Source organism: Phocoena phocoena, chromosome 9 (genome assembly GCF_963924675.1).
Source record: "Phocoena phocoena chromosome 9, mPhoPho1.1, whole genome shotgun sequence".
NCBI classification, from domain to species: domain Eukaryota; kingdom Metazoa; phylum Chordata; class Mammalia; order Artiodactyla; family Phocoenidae; genus Phocoena; species Phocoena phocoena.
The window spans coordinates 14,588,001-14,610,903 of record NC_089227.1 but is presented as its reverse complement, the minus strand read 5'-3'; the positions used below and the strand labels follow the sequence as shown (position 1 = coordinate 14,610,903).

The 22,903-nt window shown below is 43.3% G+C and overlaps 1 protein-coding gene across 1 annotated transcript in view; it reads right to left on the bottom strand.

Annotated features, from left to right (window-relative positions):
* LOC136128408 (T-cell receptor gamma chain C region C10.5) overlaps nucleotides 1-21,129 on the bottom strand; it is a 41,194-nt gene extending 20,065 nt beyond the window's left edge. The window contains exons 1-2 of the mRNA XM_065884241.1: nucleotides 21,084-21,129; nucleotides 20,654-20,977 (exon numbers count right to left, since the gene is read on the bottom strand). Of these exons, the coding sequence (XP_065740313.1) occupies nucleotides 20,654-20,977; nucleotides 21,084-21,129 (370 nt within the window). The remainder of the gene's footprint in view (nucleotides 1-20,653; nucleotides 20,978-21,083) is intronic.
* Between the last annotated feature and the right edge of the window lie 1,774 nt (nucleotides 21,130-22,903).

Below are 22,903 nucleotides of genomic sequence, written 5' to 3'. Positions count from 1 at the left end.
CAAGAAAGGAGAAGAGTCAACCTACAAACCCAAGCCAAAGATACAAGGAAAATCCACATGGTTGGCATGACCAGTGATTAGTAAGAATGGGGTGTGAATCAGGACAGGACAGAGGACGCAGTGGCAGCCCTGGTTCTGTGGAGGCAAGAATACAGGAGGAAGGTTTGTTTAGAGCCAATGAAAGTCTTTCACAGTAAGATGTCGCAGTGTGATTTTGATCATCTTCCTGGTATAAAGGAGCTCTCAGACTCCCGACAAGCTCATCAAAAATCATTTATGTTGTAATCATTTGATGTTAACATCACCTTGGGAGAAATGGTCTCCTACTTTTCCTTTACGTGTGGCTTCAAACACACTTATCCTTGGGCTCGTTCTCACTTTGTGAGTTATAGATTTTTTGTATGGCTCTCATGAGAATTAGAAGGATATTATCATTACTGTAGATAGTAATACACAAATAACGATCCCACAGCCTTATACAGAAGGTTGTATATTATATAGATCATTGGTTTGTAGAAAGCTTACAAAGTTGGGTGAATACTAACAATTGCTGTAGTTATTGCCTAGGATACTACGATGTTATTATACGACATTTCTTCATTTTGCTGTGAATGAAGAAGATTGTTGAAGGAAACAAAATTCCCTTGTTTGCAAAACACCCTGCAATTTTTCCTATTCACCATTCTTAGTCTGTCAGCATTAAAGGTATGTTTTCCTGTGGTTTGGAGGACAGTGTAAGATGTGATTTTTAAAGGGTCCTAAGCTCCTACTTTAGCTGTGATGGCTCAGTGAAGTGGTTTAGTCATAGTTGGAAAGGACACTGTGATTTGTTGACTACCGTGCTGAAACTTGCATATGTGAACCTCATTCAGTCTTCAGCAACCTATGCAGTTGTGAGCACCATGCCCACTTAAAATTGGGAAAACGTGGACCTAGCGATTGTCATACTGAGTGAAGTAAGTCAGACACGGAAAGACAAATATCATATGATATCGCTTATATGTGGAATCTAAAAACAAGTATAAATGAACTTAGTTACAAAACAGAAGTAGAGTCACAGACGTAGAAAACAAACTTATGGTTACCAGAGCATAAGCGGGGGTGTGGTGGGGGGAGGGATAAATTGGGAGATTGGGACTGACATATACACACTGCTATGTATAAAATAGATAATCAACAAGAGCCTACTGTATGGCACAGGGAACTCTACTCAATACTCTATAATGATTTATATGGGAAAAGAATCTAAAAAAGAGTGTATGTATATAACTGATTCACTTGCTGTACACCTGAAACTAACAAAACACGGTAAATCAACTATACCCCAATGGAAATTTTTTAAAAATAAATGAAATAAAATAAAATTGGGAAAACAGAAATAAACAATTCAGTAACTCTCCTATATCACCCTGTCAGTGAGTGGCTAAGCAGGGGTTAGAAACCCAGTCCCATGTCACTAAAAAGGACTTGAATCTTCCATCACTCATTCATTCATTCGTTCTCCTTTCCAAGCCAACACATCATGTTCGGCACTGGATTATGGCTTCCTTCCCAGGAGGCTCCCATAGATGGTGAAGCAGAGACAATCTGGGGCACTTACAAACCGTACCAAGACCCCAGAGGTAAGGATGGAGGATAACGTGACCTAACTGCAAGAAGCCTCACGGATCAGGTCCTTGGGCTATTTGTTCAGGCACTGCTCAGGACACACGTGCAGGAGAAAAGTCCTTTATGGGAGGCAGAAAGGAGGAGGGGTGTGTGTCTGCACAGGTGTGATGGCGGGGGAGGGTGTTTGTTCAGTGGCAGCGGCGCCCTTGCACACCGTGTATCCCAGCAGGTGCCGTAGTACAGCACCGCATCCTCCTCGGCTGCTCGGTGTATCCTTGAGGCTCCCCAGTGAATCACTTGGCCATTTCCTTGCTTCGTATCTTTCCTCACTAATCCCTTGTTCGTGAACAACATTTTCATTGGAGGAAATATACAGAATTTGGTTTAGAGGCTGCTCTGGCTTCTGTCGGTACCGGTGGACATATGCACTCTTCTTTAACATATCTGTTTTTATCTGGCATTCAAGAGTTGCCGTATTTCCTTTTTTCTTGGTAATGGATGTTAGGCGTTGTGTTATTTGAATATCTCCACTTGTGTCTGAAAGAAAAACAAGAGGAAAAATTAGCAAAGTTTTGATGTTCATAAACATAGTCTACATGTGGTCTCTCCTCATGAAAAGCCTGGGGACTGATGTTTACATTTTCTGCCCGAAGAATTCAAGGTGATGATGGAATTTGTCAGCTTAGCTTGAATGACCACGTGACGAGTGTCCACCTGGAAGGGGTGATGGGACTGTCCGTGAGCTATCCCCTCCCTTGGGTAAAGCCACTCACATGTCCAGAGGGAGGCCACCGCCAAGACCTGGGGCAGGAGCACTGTGCTGCCAGCTCTAGTCAGGAGAGGTAATTGAAGACTGGGAAGATTGGGAATATTGCAGAGCAAACCGGAGGACTGATTTAGTAAGAGGAAGTGCTGCTCGGAACACACAGCTAAGAGCCATAGACTGCAGAGAAAAGGGCTCGTGGTAAACGCTCAAGACATCCTGTGGAAATAGGTCTGCTAATTCATCAGCAGATTCCTCTCATTACTGTGTGATTTTCACCAACCAGTGATGTTAGTGTTAAGAACCCATTTTCTTGTTAAAGGACTGAAGTCCTTTACTGGTCTAACAGAGTGAGGGAGAGGGAAAAGGAGGGAGAAAGAGGCCTACGTCCATACTTGACAAGCCTCATGGGAAACTTCTAATCTAACATCTTTGACGGTCACTTCAGCGCATCAGGCAATCTCAGATGTAGGCTAAAGGGACAGCTTATTTGTGTATGACGCTGCTCTATACTTTAGGTAGCCCAGCTAAAGAAGACATTTCAGATTCTCTCTCTCTTTTTTTTTTTTTTTTTTGCTGTACGCGGGCCTCTCACTGTTGTGGCCTCTCCCGTTGCGGAGCACAGGCTCCGGACGCGCAGGCTCAGCGGCCATGGCTCACGGGCCCAGCCGCTCCGCGGCATGTGGGATCTTCTCGGACCGGGGCACGAACCCGCGTCCCCTGCATCGGCAGGCGGACTCTCAACCACTGCGCCACCAGGGAAGCCCCATATTCTCTTATTTTTGAATGTGACCATTAAATGGGATCCTTAGAGATGCTGTGTCCTCGTAGTGCCTTAATATACCTTAAAAACAAAAGCCATTGTTATTTCCTAATATATAATGAGTGCATCCTCAGTAAGGATCATAAAGAAATACAAACAGAAGAGAAGACAATCGTTTTTTGTCCCATCGTTCAGAGACAATTACTTGGTAACAGTTGGTACATTCACTTACAGATTAATTTCTGTTCATTTAAAAAATTTGTTTCACATAGATATGATGATATCGTATATTTAAGGTTGTGCTCTGTCTTTATTACTTAATATGATACCATGAACATTTTTCTACTCCGTAAGTACTTCCTTGCAGTGTTCTCTTAGCAAGATTCCCTGGTTCACCACCACGTTGACTCAGATCGCTTAGGGTCCCACAGATTCTATTCTTTTTACATAGCCAGTCCACAAAACAGGAGAGCATAACAGGAAATCCATTACACAATTCATCACTCAGTTTTCTTTTTTTAATAAAGATCATTTTGTGATCTCAGATTAACATCTTTATTCTTTTTTTAAAAATTTTTTATTTATTTATTTTTGCTGTGTTGGGTCTTTGTTGCTGTGCAAGGGCTTTCTCTAGTTGTGGCAAGCCGGGGCCACTCTCCATCGCGGTGCGCGGGCCTCTCACTATCTCGGCCTCTCTTGTTGCGGAGCACAGGCTCCAGACGCGCAGGCTCAGTATTGTGGCTCACGGGCCCCGTTGCTCCGCGGCATGTGGGATCCTCCCAGACCAGGGCTCAAACCCGTGTCCCCTGCATCGGCAGGCGGATTCTCAACCACTGCGCCACCAGGGAAGCCCCATCACTCAGTTTTGAACCCTTGTTATGCTCCCTGTAGCGATCTAGTGTCATCTGCCTTGCCTTTCATGTTTCCTTTCCTTACTACCTGCACCTCCCAAATAAACTACTTATACTCATATCCCAAGTCATCTATTCTGGGGAACCCAAACTAGGATAGGTAGGTATTGATGGAAGACATGTTCACATACGGAGGTATGGGGAAGTCATTCTTGTTTATACCTCATTTGGCTTGAACTTTGTGCTAACTAGAACAGCCTGTCTTATGGCCTGTCAAACACATATTGCACATTTGCTTTAAACATTCAAGGGAAAAAAAAGAATGCATTACCAGATTATTTAGGATGTCCACTTTGAAGATACAAATGAATGCCCTTCCCTTCCTATGAGGTCAATGCTAGTACTCCTTTGAAGATGAGATTTCCTTTCCAGACACCGAGGTCAAGCTGAGTCGCCATGGACATACTGATCTGTCTCTCTGAGACCTTGATGAAGTGTGCCCTTGTCATGTTCAATGTCTGTCCTTTGTTCTGACAGAAACAAAACTGTTTGAGGCATCCCAAATGGAGCCGGGTTCCACTGTGGATGTGTTTTCCGGCACGTTCCTTCATTACGGGGAACTTGAATTTTCTGAAGTGTATCAAACTCAAGGACACGACAAGCCCTTTCAAAAACAGTACCTGCTCGTAGCTGCCAGCTCAGAGTCACCCTTTACACCTTGCCGACGCTAATCCTAATTACTGACAGGAAAGCTGTGGTCCTTGAATCTGTGTCTCCTAGGCTGTCTTCAGGTTAGCTCAAGTAAAAAATTTTTTTTCTCTTCCTATTAAAGATGACTTATGAATGATTTGCACTGACAGACAGTTGTGTCCCTTTACTAAAGGCCACAGCTCCTGGCAGGTGACCTCTCTTTCTTTTTTTTCTTTTGGCCACGCCTCACTGCTTGTGGAATCTTTGTTCCCCAACCAGGGATTGAACCCGGGCCCTCGGCAGTGAGAGCACTGAGTCCTAACCACAGGAACGCCAGGGAATTCCCAAAGTGACCTCTTAATACGGATACCCTCCCTGTTGTCATAGCAGTTCCGTGTCCCTAAAGGTCTAAAAGGAGAGTGACTTCATGCTGCCGTGCCAAAGCTGAAGGACAGAGGCTACACAGCCCGCAAAACTGAAAATCATTACTCTTTGGTCCTCACAGAAAATGTCTGCCAACTCCTATTTTAGCGCAATTAAAAATAACATTTAGGGCTTGCCTGGTGGCGCAGTGGTTGAGAGTCTGCCTGCCGATGCAGGGGACACGGGTTCGTGCCCCAGTACGGGAGGATCCCACATGCCGCGGAGCGGCTGGGCCCGTGAGCCATGGCCGATGAGCCTGCGTGTCCGGAGTCTGTGCTCCGCAACGGGAGAGGGCACAACAGTGAGAGGCCCGCGTACCGCAAAAAAAAAAAAAAAAAAAAAAATGTAAAGGATTACTGTTTACCTTCATTTATTATACTCATAATGCACATCATTTCTTTATGGAAATTCAAATTTTTGACCTATACCATATTTTTTATGCCTGAATAACTTCTTTTAACATCTCTTAAGAGTAGGTGGGCTGGCAATGAAACCCCTCAATTTCTGTTTTGTCTGAGAATTCTTCAATCCTCCTTGACTTTCGAAGGATATTTTTACTGAGATGTCAGTTTTCCCTTCCAATATTTTAAAGATTTTTGTCCACTGTCTTCTTGTTTGCATGCTTTCTGAAGAAAGTCTACTATTTTTCCCCCATCTGGCTGCAGGCTTCATCCCCCATTCGGTAACTATTACCACAAAAGAAATCACATCTCCATGCCTGTGTTTCATCACCTGTAAAATGTGAATCATGGTAGCACTGATGTCAACGGATTGTCCCAAACATGAGAAAAATTAGACCTAAAGGATTTAGAACAGTGTCTGAGCGAGAGTAGCAGCCTGAATAAATGGACTCCGTGGTGCTCTGTAGGTTCACAGCAGAATCCCAGGGAAAAGGATCCTGACAGGAGTCTCCACCTTGTTGTGTGATCACCTAATGCCCCTGGGGGTCAGAGGCCTGTGCAAAAGGAAGTGCCCTGGTCGGGCTGTCACACAAACCCTGAGTGAGGAGTTAACAGTGACCCCCTTCCTGCAAGGGAGGGCAAGAGCCCCACCCCACATTCACCCCAAATATGTAGGGAGTAACCAAACTTCCTATTCAGGATGGCCTGAGAGAGTTGAAGTAGCATGGGATTTGGAGGCTTAAAAAGTCATTTTGGGACTTCCCTGATGGCGCAGTGGTTGAGAATCTGCCTGCCAATGCAGGGGACACGGGTTCGAGCCCTGGTCTGGGAGGATCCCACATGCCGCGGAGCAACTAGGCCCGTGAGCCACAACTACTGAGCCTGTGCGTCTGGAGCCTGTGCTCCGCAACAAGAGAGGCCGAGATAGTGAGAGGCCCGCGTACCGCGACAAAGAGGGGCCTCCGCTTGCCACAACTAGAGAAAGCCCTCGTACAGAAACGAAGACCCAACACAGCAAAAATGAATTAATTAATTAACGTCAGATGCAGGCTTGAAAAAAAAAGTCATTTTATCTTGCTAAGCCTCAAATGATTAGTATTGAAGTAGAAAAAGTGAGAATTACGTTGCAGCAGTGTTGTGACATTGACATAAGATGTAACACCACCAGCGTGTTTTCTGGCAATGGGTGATTTCCTCTTTGAGGATGAGCCATGTAACTTTCAAGTAATCTCTGGATAGTAAAAGAAATATCACATGCGACTCGCTCTCTTTAATGGGAGACTTAGGCGGGGCTCTCAGCTGTGCAGCCTCAGTAGTTGCTGGCATTGAGGATGTGGGTAAGGCACAGAGCTGGAGATGGTTCTTGTGTGTGTTACCCAAGAAACTCTAACACTGTGGACATAAAACCACCGGGCACAGTAGTACGTGGCCTCATCTTCTTTCTCTAAGAATCTTATTTTCAAGGTAGAAGTGGAAGTGGGGGCGTCTTTTCTGGCCTCAATCTTGTTTTTCTTCCCTCCTAAGTCTTTTAGAGCAGGGGCTGTTACGACGTATGCTAGATGTTCTATACCCTGATTTGGTTTATGCCGGTACCAGTGGATGTATTCCTTGCTAAAGTCTCCAGAGGACACCTTGCAAGATATAAGTACACTCCTATCTCTTACTCCAGTAACTGCTCTTTCAGGTTGCTCCAACTTTACTTGCCCAAGGCCAACTGCAAGCAAAGAAGAGAAATTCCCATAAACAAATGACATGTAAAGAGGCAACGATAAAGACCTTCTTCAGTCTCTCCTGTAGACCGAAATGATTCGGAGGCAACTCACAAGCCCAGAGGGAGGAGAAGAGGATCGCTTCCAGGAGTGCCATCCCGTCCCCAGACTGGCTCCCTGGGAGGAGGTAAGAAAGTGAGGGCTCTGTTGGCGGGAAGTCTCAGGCCAGTGGCAGGAGAGCCGGGCTGGATCTCGTGTCTCGGAAGAAGCGATGGATCAGATCCGGTGGTTCTCTAGGGTTCTTCATGACCTGCTACGGATATGAGCAGTTCTGGTTTCGTGGGGTTTTCCTGCCCCTGAGTCCTGGGCAGGTGGGCCAAGTAGGCTCACGATCTGGAAAGAAAACCCTGAGACGAATGCGTATACCTGGGGGTGGAGCAGTTCTCACAGCCACTCCCCTCATCCCCCTGAAATTCCATGCTGTAGTAACATTGCTACAGAAATAGGTACAGAAATTGTACATATGTAACGTTGCTACAGAAATATCCCTACTGTGCTCTTTCCCTATGTCTATCTTTCTGTAACTGGCTGGTGAGCCAGGACTCAGGTATGAAAACTAACCTTTATTTTTCTGTAATGCTACAGAAAATAATCAGACACTAGAACATCTCCTGGACATTATTTTAAAATTTATTTATTTAATTTATTTATTTTTGTCTGTGTTGGGTCTTCTTGCTGCGCAAGGGCTTTCTCTAGTTGCAGCGAGCGGGGGCTACTGTTTTTGCAGTGCTCAGACTTCTCATTGTGGTGGCTTCTCTAGTTGCAGAACACGGGCTCTAGGTGCACGGGCTTCAGTAGTTGCGGCACGCAGGCTCAGTAGCTGTGGCTCGTGGGCTCTAGAGCGCAGGCTCAGTAGTTGTGGCACACAGCCTTAGTTGCTCCACGGCATGCGGGATCTTCCCGGACCGGGGATCGAATCGGTGTCCCCTGCATTGGCAGGCGGATTCCCAACCACTGCGCCACCAGGGGAGCCATCCTGGACATTATTTAATATGCCATGTGCACAAGCACTGGGGTATTTTTGTGTTTTTTTTTAATTAATTGAGATGTTACCATGCAAATTATCAGTCAGAGAAATCATACTTTGTTTACAATCAGGGTGCCTTCAAAAAGGGACTAGATTACAATGGCTAGTGGATCTGTGAGACAAAGTGATCTATGGAAATCAGCTTCACTCAACCTGGACCTGAGAACAGTCTCATGAACTTTATGTCACATGCAGGAGTATTTTAAAAGCAATATTCTGTTTAATATGCAACGGTAATCTTTAAAATTAATATGGCACCTAATACCCATTGAGGACTTGCTATTTGTCAGGCGTGGTTCTAAATGTTCTCTTATAATTTTATTTAATCCTCTAAATCAGCCAGTGAGGGAGCTGTTATGGACATCTCCATGTGACCAGTGAGCATAGTGGCAAACAGACTCATTCAGAGACGTGGAGTTGGTAAATGTGATAACTCACATAAGTAACCTTTGTTTATCAAAGAAAATGGGTAAAGTACGATATAAAGAAGGACAAAAGAGGCATCCATCTTTTACTCTCAGTTTGAATTTTTCTGTACATTTTTATGGCTAGAGATGGGATTGCTGGATATTATTTACATAAATACACATTTAAGTGGGATTTGCATTGGGGCTTTATATTCTCTTCTCTTGGTTAACTTATGATAGTAAGCAACATTGCTTTAACTAAACTATGTGAATGCTATTTCTAATGACTAAGGATAAGTCAACACCTTCCAATACCACTTACCCTATCTGACATGAGCTGAACTATTCAAGCTTCTTCTGCCTCGCTTTCCACAGGTACACCTTGACTGCATATATATCTTTCAGATGTTTTAGGAGGCTTACATTATCTTATTACATGAAGAAAATGCTCAGATATCAGTACCTGGCACATCCTGAGTCTTCAGTGATGTTAGGAAATCTTGTTATTACTATAATCAAGCAAGAGAAAGTTACTTTGTTAGATACTTTTTTACAGTAAAACCATAGTAGCTCATTTAGTAAAGTTAGGTTATCAAAGTACATAGTAGAAATAAAACCATTTGTTTTCTCAAGAATATTCTTAAGATGTTGGAGAACTCCCTCTCCTCTCTTTAAATTCTTCTATCAATACAACCTTTATAATTTTAATAGATTGTTATATCCTCATGAATTTTCTTTATATTGTATTGTGGGTATTTTTCAATTCTATTAATAAATCCACAAAACGTTGTTTTCAACGGCTGCCTAGTTTTCTACCCTTTGAACACAATGTAAATCTTTCCCTGTTATTCACCATTTAGTCCGACACATAAGAACCTGCTGGAAACTTCTCCTCTAAGATGTGACGCACGGGGTCCTGCTTTGGACACCTCATACTGCTTTATGAGGCACTTTTGAGTACTCAGTGGGCAACCATGTCACGAAGGGAGCGGAAGTATGTTGACAAGCTTGTCCTCGAGTTCCTGTCTCAAAAGGGCTTATGTTTTCAGACCTTTGGTTTCTCTAAGGTCTGGCTCTCTACCTTAGCTTGTGTTCAAAGTTTAGGTAACCAGTAACGCCCTATTTAATTTCAAGAAATCAATGGCGGCCCACACTGAGTGAGTGAGATGGACAGAAATTAAACAGACGGGATGCAATCAGAAAAGGTTGCCTGCATCAGAGGCAAGAAGAGAAAGGCTGACAGACTGATTCTATATCAGTCTTTCCTGTGAATCCCCCTTCTTTCTTTCCATGGCTTCCCTGAATTAGAAATAGGACTGGAATACTTAGTAGACGGGATGATGGGGGTGAATATGTTGCCATGACTTTGGAAATTATCAAATAAATAAGGGAATACTCATGGCACAGATGCAAAATGATATCCAGGGGGTGCCTAGTATGTACTGCATAAAAAGAATGCATGGATTACAGGATAGCCCTTTGCTTCACAATTATTTGAGAGGTGGCACCAGAAAACAATAGAATGTTATGATTTTATACTTTGGAAAATACATTGCTAACTTATTGGCATTTCATGTATTCTGTGAAGCCTGCAATGACTCAATCCTGCTCACCTGAGTCAGTATAAAAGAATAAATTGTACCAGTGAGTGTTCCACAAAGGTGACTTTTATTTTCTCCATGGAGGTAGGAACCATGCACAGTACTTCCTTTTATCCTCTTATGATGAAGAGGACAGACCCTGGGCTTCAGTAGCTCAGACCTCTACCCTGATGAAGTCAGGCTGGCACAGCCTTGAATGTGAAGGGAGGAGACATCCCGCTGTTCCCCCAGAAAAAAAGACACGTGCTCCATCCCAAATTGACCTCAAGTATTCTGTTTGCTATAGAATTGTGATCTATAAATTTTCAGGAGAGCCTCAAGGTCCAGTTAAAAGAGCATAGACTTCCTGTCTCTGGCCAATCATTTTAATTCTCTGAGCTTTAACTTCTTTATCTATAAGATGGGCAGATAATGATTATCATGCAGGGCAGTTGTAATAATCGCGTGTGGTAATATACATGTACCAAGTCTAGGAGTCCTGGTACGCGGTGACTCCTTCCCTCAGCCCGAACGATTCCCAGTTACTGGAAATCTCTGGATGGTGATGTGATAAATGAAGCCCGTGTCTACTCCTTCCCAGACGGGACTTTAGTTCATTGGGAAGTTGTGTTAAAGGAAGATTTGGGAACGTCATGGTCAGAAATGCTTGCTGCTCAAGATAGGGCCTGATGTATAAGGACAAGCGAAGATGGCTTCCTGGAAAGCTCAGGAAAGTAGCAGAGAGAGTGAGGCAGAGGCTGGGAGCCCAGGAAGGAACTAGCTGAGTTTGCTCCTGTGGGAAGGCTGTGATGGGTCAGAGCCCCCTCAGAGGCAGTTGTTAGGCTCTGTTGGCACCTCTGGTGCTGTGGGTCCCACCGCACTGTAGTCAGTGGCCACAGCTTCTTCTATGAAGTTTATGGTAAGGATTGAACTGGGTGCTTGAAAATTTTCTTGCCTCAAATTTGCTTTGCTTCTCACCTAAGTGAACTCAAACTGGGGTTTTTATTGAGATGACAAACATCTGATGTGTCATAATTTCGTTGGGTTTCTGCAAATACCAGTGTATAACTATATTTTCAAAGTCTTCTTCATACAGGATATGTTATTTGTTTTTCTGTTGCTCTGGAAGATGACATTTTAGGTTGCTCTAACTTTAACTGCCCATATCCAACCACAAAAAAAAAAAAAAAATTTTTTAAGGGAAATTCCCATAAACATCTGACACAGAAAGTGGAAATAATAAAGAATGTATTTCATCTCTTAAGAGCAACTCACAAGCCCAGAGGGAGAAAAATGTGGATGTGCCCAGCAGTGACATTTTCCTGTCTGCCTGACCATGTCACCTGGAAGAAAGCAGGAATGTGGGGTTTTGGAAGATCCAGGTGTCGTGTGACTTGGCAGGACAGGAGGAAGATGTAGGTAGGGTATTTCTACTACAAATCTGCTGAGGATTTGCGGGCACCGTTCTAAATATTTATTTCGTATTCTTTCATTTATACTTCTCAATCTTGAGAGTCTGTGGTATTATTATCTCACTTTGAACTATGAGAACAGTGGGGCAAAGGTGCCTTATCTCACGTTAAAAAGCTGGGAGGGCTTCCCTGGTGGCGCAGTGGTTGAGAGTCCGCCTGCCGATGCAGGGGACACGGGTTCGTGCCCCGGTCCGGGAAGATCCCACGTGCCGTGGAGCGGCTGCGCCCGTGAGCCATGGCCGCTGAGCCTGGGCGCCACCCGTTTGCTTCATCTTTTGCTCTCTTCCCTTTGATTTAATTACGGTGTTCAGTGTTATGTTTGGATTCCTTTCTCTCTCATGTGTGTATGTATTATAGATTTTTGGTTTGTGGCTATCATTAGGTTTATATGTAGCAATCTGTCTATAGAATGTTTTCAGTTGCGTATCTCTTAAGGTCAAACACTTTGCACTTTAACCACTTTGCATTTATACTCCACGCCCCCATGTTTACTGTTTTTGATATCACGTTTACGTCTTTTTATTTCGGATATCCTTAACTGCTTATTGTGGATATAGATGATTTTACTACTTTTGTCTTTTAACCTTCCTACTAGCTTTATATGTGCTTGATTTACCACTTTTACTGTATATTTGCCTTTATCAATGAGATTTTTCCTTTCTCATTTTTCATGTTTCTAGTTGTGGCCTTTTCTTTTCTACTTAGAGAAGTTCCTATATCATTTCTTGTAAAGCTTGTTTGGTGGGGCTGAACTCTTTTGATCTTTTTCTTGTCTGTAAAACTTTCGATAGCTCTATCAAATCTGAATGAAATCCTTTCTGGGTAGAGTATTCTTGGTTGTTGGGTTCCCCCCTTTCATCATTTTAAATATGTCATGGCATTCTCTTCTTGCCTGCAAATTTTCTCCTGAAAAGTCAGCTGATAGCCTCATAGGCCCAGGCACTAATAAGCTAGAGGGAGGATTCCAAAGTGACACTAGCCACCACGAGTGTCCTTGTGGTAGAATGAGCTCCCCCAAATGGCTGCTGCCAGAGTCTAGGTCCCCTGGGTGAGCTCTGTTTGCCTCCTGCCTCTGGGGAGCTCTCCAAGATCATCAGGTGAACCTGACCCAGGCTCCTTTAAATTACTGCCACTGCCCTGTGAGATTTCGTGTGCGCCCTGTATGAGTGGGGCCTCTATTTCCCTCAGCTCTTTGGCTCTCCTGAAAGTAAGCCCTGCCACCCTTCAAAGCCAAACATTATGGGGGCTCGTCATTCCAGTGCAGGACCCCCGGGCTGGGGAGCCCAATGTGGGGCTTGGTACCCTTGCTTCTTGGGGCGAACCTCTGAGATTGTAGTTATTCTCCCACATGTGGGTCACCCACCCTGGGTTGTGGGTCTTGCCTATACTGCACTTTCACCCCTTCTACCCATCTTGTTGTGGTTCCTTCTTTATATCTTTAGTTGTAGAAGATCTCTTTTGCTAGTCTTCGGGTCTCTCTCATCAACAATTTACAGTTGCTCTGTAAATAGTCGTAATTGGGTGTGCCCACGACAGGAGATGAGCTCAGGGTCTTCCTACTCTGCCATCTTCTTTGATAATTCTTTTTTTTTTTTTTTGCGGTACGCGGGCCTCTCACTGTCGTGGCCTCTCCCGTTGCGGAGCACAGGCTCCGGAAGCGCAGGCTCAGCGGCCATGGCTCACGGGCCCAGCCGCTCCGCGGCACGTGGGATTTTCCCGGACCAGGGCACGAACCCGTGTCCCCTGCATCGGCAGGCGGACTCCCAACCACTGCGCCACCAAGGAAGCCCTGATGATTCTTTTTACATAGACTCATTTTGTCTTTCCTTTAGGCCAGGAAGCTTCATAGAGTCAATTTATTTAAAACCCTGTTTCTTGTCTACATGATTCTATGAACTTATTACATCCTAAATAGGGCCATCCCATAGCACATAAGGCTCCTTTTTACTCATTAAAAAAGACACACACCCCTATGCAGAATTAGAAAAAGGCAGTCTCTTGAGACTAACATAGCCCTGGTCCTGAGGGTAGATGGGGGTGGGCATGGGAAGGGATACCCAACCCCTAAGCACCCTTGAGCAGGGCACAGTGACAGAATATACACATGCCACCACTCAGTGCGTGTGTGTGGTATGGGAGCATCATTACTGTGTATAACTGATGTATCTCTTCCTCATTCTGACACTGGAAGAAGATACTAAACTTAGCAATTTAGAATAGTCTCTGCTATTTTTTTATTATTATTTTTTTGCGGTACGCGGGCCTCTCACTGTTGTGGCCTCTCCCGTTGTGGAGCACAGGCCCCGGACGCGCAGGCTCAGTGGGCATGGCTCACGGGCCCAGCCGCTCTGCGGCATGTGGGATCTTCCCAGACCGGGGCATGAACCCGTGTCTCCTGCATCGGCAGGTGGAGTCTCAACCACTGCGCCACCAGGGAAGCCCTAGTCTCTGCTATTTTAGAACGGTCTCCTTCAGGTTACTTAGGTCCCTTTTGGTATATTCTTTATCTTTTTTGCTCCTCTCTCTTCCTTCCTCTCGTCCCCCAGAGGGTATCACTACACATAGGAGGAGTGTGAATTCTTATAGTCATCCTCCCGCCCCCCTTGTGTTCTCACCAACTTCCAGCTCTTTGTCCTGCTGGTCTCTGGGATTTGGTCTCTTCCGCTCAATTGGCTGGTACAATAGTCAGAACTTAACCTACCACTATTGATTCCGCATGTTGTACCCCTTAAACTTACACAATCTTGTATATCAATTTTATCTCAATAAACATGGGGAAAATAGATAAAATAAAAGAAGCAAAAAGGGAGCTGTTTCTGAGCACAGCCACTATCTCCTTCCACGGGTGGTAACCTCATGGTTTAGTTTTAACAGAAGAAGGACTACAGGTGACATGATTTATGTAGGAGAGTAAAAATACGCTGCCTACAAATTTCCAAAATATTACCCTCATTGCACAGTGTGATTGTTCTTTAAGTCCAGGCTATGGAGTTTTGAGCCCTCTTTATGTACCCTGTCTATGATATTTCTTGTTAAATTAAATTCATAAAACATAGAAGATAGATGATTTTCTTAGACTTTTACCTTCCCCTAGGGGCGAAGGGTCCTAGGGCAGACTGTACAGAAACAAAGCTCTTTAAAATGTGCCCCAAGGTGACCTTCTAGCCATGACCTCTTGAGTGGTTACTCATTCTGTCCTGATCAGGCTCTGCCAGGCAGGGAGATAGGTCTGGGACAATCCATATTTGCTCACAAATGCCAAAGTATATTCTTATAAAGTTAGTAAACATTAAGGGTATTCAAAGTGGCCCAATAGTGCAATTGAAACAGCACGGACTATTTTTTTGGACTGATTGCTGCCTCTGTCTAAGCATCAATTCCTTCATCCATGAAACATGCTTATTTGCAGAGTTTTTAGTCACATAAGCTTCTGAACACATATGACATCTAACACGTCATCTGGCAGCCATTGGGAGCTAAATGGATGTAAATTCCATTATGTTCATTGTCAGTACCTTTGGCCTGAGCTTTTCACAATTACTGAAAATCTCTGGGAAATGAAATAATGCACCTTGCCTTTTCTTCTCTCTGAGATAATCAGGCCATTTCAACATACATATTCTCTAAATAGGAACCCATGTCTATAGGAAATGATGTCAAACCAGACTTTTGGGGGCACAGTTATTAACATCTGTATGGGTACAACTGATAGCCATCAGACTCCCTTTCCTCTTTCCTTTGATATGAGGCATCGACCTGAGAAGCACAGGAAGTGCTGCAGGCTGAGGCTGAGGTCTAGCCAGGGCTGAGATCTGGACTTGGGACCGAGGTTGCTCCATGTTGGGAAGGATGTGGTCACAAGTCATGATAAGGGGTGTTTTTGCTCGTTGTCTTGGCTCTAATGATACTGTAGGTTCCCAGGGCCCATTATATTAGGTCTTCATTTCATCTTCTTTTGTGAATTTTATGTACTCTGTGGTTGCAATTCTTTGATTATAACTGACCTTAAATAAGGTTTTTTTCAAGTAAATATCTGACCCTCAAAAGCCTGATTTGGTTTCAGCACCTGTGTGGTACGGAAAGTTATATCGGGATACCCTACAGTGAAAACATATGTTTCCTTTCTGCTATTAAATATTTTCATTTGCTTCAATTGGAATAGCATTTCCAACCAAAAGCAAAATAATCAACAAATAAGACATTACTTTTTCTTTGGTGGCATGGGTAATTCTATTTTTTCTTGGAGTATAGTTGATTTGCTATATTATGCTTCCTTCAGGTGTACAACATAGTGATTCAGTACTTTTATAGATTATACTCCATTTAAAGTTATTGCAAAACAATAGCTCTGTTTCTCTGTGCTCTTGCTTAGTATTCTGTACATAGTAGTTTGTATCTCTTAAACCCATCCCCCTACCTTGCCCTCCCCACCTCCCTCTCCACACTGGTAACCACTAGTTTGTTCTCTATACCTGTGAGTCTGTTGTTATTTTGTTATTCACATTCTTTTGTTTTATTTTTCAGATTCCACATATAAGTGATAACATAGAGTATTTGTCTTCCTCTGTCTGACTTATCTCACTGGAATTTACTTTATTAAAAAATCCTCACCATATATGGTGAGGATTTTTTAATAGAAAACTTTTAGACAATAGGGAAACAAATTTACGTTCTATTAGACAATACGTTCTATTAGACAAATTTACGTTCTATTAGACAATAGGGAAACAAATTTACGTTCTATTAGACAATACGTTCTATTAGACAAATTTACGTTCTATTAGACAATAGGGAAACAAATTTACGTTCCCAGCATGAGTGAGGAACAGATGAACATTTGTAGCCATACATCCTGTCTGCCCAGGCTGAGTGCCCAAAAAGAATAAGCAGCAGATAGGGAAGAGGCCCAGGAAAAGGAGGAGAGAGCCTCCCAGGGTGTGGGCAGACGAAACCCATCCCTCCACTGGGTAAATTTGTATAAAAAGGAATGTCCATGTGCACTTTCACCTTTTGGTTCCTGGACATAAACCTTCTGGCTATGAGTTAGATGTCACTATATTTGGCCCCTGGAGGAGAACGCAGTCAATCTAAGGCCACCTGTCAGGGAGGGAGCCCTGACCTCACTCTCTGCCCACTTTCCAGTCTCCCAAACAGCAACCAGAGATAAGACCGTTAACCTAGTCCATGAAGGTCTGACTCGTAAGGCATACAGGACAGTTAAGAGAAGTGGACAGTCAATCTGGAAGAGCGAAAGGAAGAAATCAAGCACGTGGTCAAATAAAGTGGGTTATGTTTGCCCCCAAATAAGTAATATAAGTTGAAGAGTAAGAAGAAGGTTTCGTCAAGCTTGTTTCATTTCACTTTCCACAAAGCCACTAAGATCCCATCCCTAACAGAACAGGATGTGCCACTGCTCCTTCAGTAAGAAAACAGGAAACTGGACGGGTGTTGAGAAAGTATCATTAAATTCTGTGCTTTCTAGATGATAAACTTCATAGAGAGGAGCATGTGTTTCTTTGTTATTTCCTCAGGGCTTGGAAATCCTAGTGCCCAAGGAAGGAATGCTTTTGTCAGGTGACACAGTCATGGTTTCTTTGAACTTCAAATTCCATCGGCCGAAATTAAATGGAAATCAATGGTTTCCAATGTGCCCATTAGTGGAATCCATAGGGGTTAGCCTTCTGCGTCGAGAGCCGGTCGAAAGTCTATCTTCTCCCTACTCTCCAGGTGAAGATCCCATGAGGCTGATTTTCTAGCAACCTTCCATGAGAGGTAGAAGATTATGTTCTCAGGCAATAGGAGTGCCAAACAACCTTGCAGACAGAAACCCCTCCTGTGTAATGAAGTGTGAAGTTTTTGCTCATCACGGCATCTGCCTCTGGACAAAACAGAAGTAAAGAAAGCAAGAACGTCGTAGCACAGTGTTAATAAGAAGACTGCATATTTTTGGCACTATCTGTACTACTTAGTGTCTATAATAAGGTAAAAAAAGACATTTAAGCCCAATAAGCCACCCTGAGCATTAACACTGTTTCTCACTTGCCAGACAGGATCACTGGGAATCAGGAGAGAAAACAAGATTTCATTTTGTAAAGAAGCAAAAGTTGTTAGAGAAGAGGGGAGAAAAAAAATGGTCAAGACAGAGCCCATTACAGGCCTTTCTAACCATCAAATTTCATGTTACTCTAAGTGCTCAAAGGTTTCTGAGGTATTTTTAATATTATGAAATGTGTGAATTCTTTTTAAAAATAAAATAAAATTTAAAAGTAATAAAAGTTTTCTATTAGACAATATAGGGGCCACAGAAGTGACATAGAAAAAAATTATCCATGATCCCAACCTCCAGAGGTGACCATTGCAAATTAGCACCCTTTCCTCTACCTTGGGCTGATGCTCTAAACCCATTCTCAGGGCTGAAAGTAAAGATCACCCAAGACAAAAGAATCAAATGGATTTCCAGGTGGGCCTAGCAATTTTCAGAATTGTGGTTTTTCCAAGTTGACGCTTAGCGAACAGACATCACTTTTCCCACAGTACTAGTATGTACAGGGAGTTGGCAGTAGATGATATGATATGATATGATTTATGATTTTTAAGGTTTTCCTTGACTTTACTCAGCATTAATTCGATAATATAATGTTGGTTCTATTACTCAAAGTCATTGTGAATCACCCACCTCAGCTGTGAGAGAAAGTTAAGTTGAGTCAAAGTCATCAGGAGATTTCAGGCATCCATCTGTACAAATTCCCCCATCCACCCATCAGGTAATGCAAACACCTCAATAATAATGGAAATATAGACCTCACTTCAACAGACATTAATTGAGCCCCTTCTGTATTCAGTACTGTACATGCTAATCAAATGCTTTCCATGTTCTATGAACCATTTAATTGCCAATGTTTACTTAGGACAGGGCTGGTTTGCCTCGGGCTGGTTTGCCTTTGGTGTGTGCTGCCGAAGTGTCCTTGATGAAGTTCACTTTAACCTAAAGAAGGGCATGAGGAGTAAGTGACTCCAAATATAGACTTTTTTTCCTCCCATAAGGCTTGTTGCTCCATAAGCAAGACCACTGTCAGTCTCACCTGTGTGTGCCCTAAGGGTACTAGGGACCTGTGATTGGAAACTTAGATTGAAATTGATTGGGGATGGCTCCTCAAGAGGCTTTCTTCATAGCTAGCTAATCTCTCTTTAACTAAACTGTAAGTCAGCCACACTATGACAGATGTGATGCTAAGACCTGGATATAAAGAGGTGTGTGTGTGTGTGTGTGTGTTCCTGTACGTATAGCTGCCCTCATCGTTGCTTTGTTTGTTTCATTTGTTACTAGCTAACGTTTACTGAGTTCTCACAGTATGCTGAGCACTGGACCAAATCCTTAATATGCGTCATCTCAGGAACACTCACACAACCAGGAGGACCTCTACTTTACAGGTGAGGAAATGCGCTATAGCAGCGATCGGCCTTGTCACATAGCTAGTACGTGTCAGAGCCCAAGTCAGACCTAGGTCTCTCTGATACAAGAGGCCAAGGTCTTCACCGCTTGGCTACACCCTATCTGTGGCCAGATAATTGTTGACTATTGAAGAATCAGAAAATGTAAGAGCTATTTGAGACGACAAACCTAAGAATTATTTATCCCTCCATTCTTTTAACCAGAGCAAATGTACTTTCATTTGTTTTATATAAGAACACATTTGAAGAAAACAAAAATCATATTTGTTTCATCATGGCAAAACAACAAAAATTATAAACCATGAGCTGATCTAGAAGTAACCAGCATTCCTGGGAGACTTATAACCCTGAACCGTAGTTGAGGACTGTCATTTCACTGGGGAGTGGCAGCCCAGCAGCAGAAAGAGGGCTCTACAGAAGTGACCTCCAGCTTTGACAAAGCATATGAGATTTGCAATGTCTGCTGTGTACAACGCCTGGCTCAAAGTGTCACACACTTATTGTGGGATAAATGGAATCTTAAGCCAGAAAATGCAAGACTCCCCAAACCTTAATCCAAAGTAGACTTTGACTTGGACTCAATAAGTAGCAGCATTTATAAGTTTTGTGCAAAATCAAATATCACCATTCCAGGGCATGAATTTGATATATTTATTACACAATCAGCCCTGCTTGTGGTTAGATCATGGTGTGTTTGCTACATTTTAGCCTCTAGGAAAATGAATAGCATTTAGGGACTTTCCTGGCAGTTCAGTGGTTAAGACTCTGCGCTTCCACTGCAGAGGGCCTGGGTTCGATTCCTGGTCCCGCAGCCATGAGGTGGTCAAAAAAAGAGAAAATGATTAGCATTCAGTCTAATATCCATTATTTTAATCCAAGGAGATAAGTAGATAATAAAAAACACTAATGAAATACAAATTGACTCATACAAGAAAATGTCACAGATAACGTGGTATATATATCTTGGCAGAAAATAAAAGAGTGAGTAGTGGAGATTGACTCAGATGAATAAACATGGGTGCCCTGGGAAAGTCTGTTGAGAGCAAGATGATTCCCTGAAAACATAACCCTGGTTATTTGCACATACTTCTGAAAGCTTCCTCTAAGAAAATATAAGATTTGACCACTTCACATAAAGTCACCTATATAAAAGTTGATCTAGAAAACTGTACAGAAGCATACAGGTGGTAACTGTGGTTTCCTAATTCACAATAGTGAATGAAAACCCAATGATTTTTGTGACCACCTATAGGGGTGGGATAGGGAGGGTGGGAGGGAGATGCAAGAGGGAGGAGATATGGGGATATATGTTCATGTATAGCTGATTCACTTTGTTATAAAGCAGAAACTAACACACCGCTGTAAAGCAATTATACTCCAATAAAGATGTTAAAAAAAAGAAACCCAAGGATCATTTATTGAATGACGTGACTCTAATGTCTGCTACTGTGCGCTTCCCAGAGGGCACAATAGTAGGTGGCCGCGTCTTGTTCCTGTACATTGTGAATGGTGAGGGTCGACGTAGAAGTTTCGGGTTTCTTGTCTGCCTCAAACTTGCCCAGTGTAACATCTGATTCTCTTCTGACGGTGTTGTTAGATAAAATGTGTAGCAGGTGCTGCATGGCTTCACCAGGTCTTTCTTGATACCAATATACAGACATTTTAGAAATGGTTATACCAGATGCCACGCATTCCAGGCGGGCTGTTTTTGACAGCTTTTTGGTACTGGAGAGTTGAGGTTGCTCTAGATGACCTGCACCATACACACATACTGGAAAAAAAGGAGGAGAGTAAATAAACCAGAACCTTGGAATTTTTTAAAATGACAAAATTAGAGAATATTGGTCAAAGGCTATTAGGGGAAGAAAACAACTTACAAGCCCCAAGGACTGTCAGAGTGAGCAGGTGGAACAGCGACGGCATGTCTGCAGGAACTGTGCTCTCCCCGAGGACAGCCTGGAAGCGCTGCTGAGAATTGTTTCAGACCAGTGGGGCTTGGCTGAGTCAATCAAGTCTAACTTCCTATTGGTGACGGTGACACGGCTCTTTCCTCATTGTGAAGGAGTGTTTCTCACCACCTGCTATTACATCCACTCCAAGTCAGTAGTTCAACTCCTCCTGCTTACTATAGACCACACAGACGGCCACCTTAGAACTCTGACGGGACTCATTTTTCCAAGCGGTATTCATGAATCTGCCATGACATGCAAGGCATTATGCTAAGTTCTTTGGGTGTAATAAAGATGCAAAGATAGGGCATCTAACTGTGGAGAGCTGTCTAATGGGGAGATGGGGTGACAATGCCGTGATCGTGGTATTTATTCTCTCTTTTCTCCCACTGCCTTTTGCAGAAGAAATCCTCCATAACCCCAGAGAGGTGGCAGGCCAGAGCTGGTGAGGAAAGAAGGAGGGTGATCTGGGCTGGGTTATGCATCATTGGGCCCACAGAGAACTTCTGTAACCAGCTGGAGAGACTTCGGTTCATCTGTCTGCTTACATCTGCTCAGTTACCCACAAACACCTACAGCATAGGGTGCTACTGACCACCTTCAGGGTCTGGAGACTCCATTCCAGTTTGTTTGCTTCCATTTAAATTTCAGGTTTATGTCTTCCCCCTTGGCTACCTGGATGATATATCAAATCCCAGTCTCTCGTCTGTGAAACAGGATTTCCTCTTTCTGGATTCCTGAGTTTCCTTTCAGTCTGGTTTTCTTTCTCTAACCCCAAGATATTTCACCTGTTTAGGGTATTTTTAAGAAATTAAGGGTTTAGTCTCTGGATCATCAGAAGGTTTCATTTGAAAGCGACAGGTTCTGATAGGTTCAGACGAAAGGAGGGGACACTGCTGGCTCAGATAAACTCCACGTGGCTGCCAGCCTTCCAGACTTCCTTGTCAGGTGAATGGTCCCGTCCTGGGGCTCTGCCTGGGGTCCCCGGCTCTCTGGACAGACAGCAACGTAACCCCATCAACAGTGGGCTGAGGGGAGATGGTCCTTCTCAGGACAGAGTCACCAAATAGGGACATTTGCAGAGTCCGACATGAGACCCTGTAATTCTGTGAGGCTATATTGCTTTGGAAAAGATAGAATGACAGCTGGAATCCAAGAACTGCCACTTGAAGGATGTGTGTCCTTGGGCAAGTCACTGTAAATGGGAACAATGGTGTTTACTCTGGTTATGCTGTCCACCCTGTGCCAGGGATTGTGTCAAGTTGTTTGTTTTTTAAATAAATACTATCTAAGTTGGTCTTAAGTACCATTTAATTCTTATAACATTTTAATCCTTGTAATAATACTTCAAAGTACTTATATTCAACCACATTTGACAGATGAGAGAATCAGAATCTTAAAACATTTCATCTGCTCGGGATCTTTTTTTTTTTTACATATTTATTGGAGTATAACTGCTTTACAGTGGTGTGTTAGTTTCTGCTTTATAACAAAGTGAATCAGCTATACGTATACATATATCCCCATATCCCCTCCCTCTTGAGTCTCCCTCCCACCCTCCCTATCCCACCCCTCTAGGTGGTCACAAAGCACCGAGCTGATCTCCCTGTGCTATGCAGCTGCTTCCCACTAGCTATCTATTTTACATTTGGTAGTGTATATATGTCCATGCCACTCTCTCAATTCACCCCAGCTTACACTTCCCCCTCCCCGTGTCCTCAAGTCCATTCTCTATGTCTGTGTCTTTA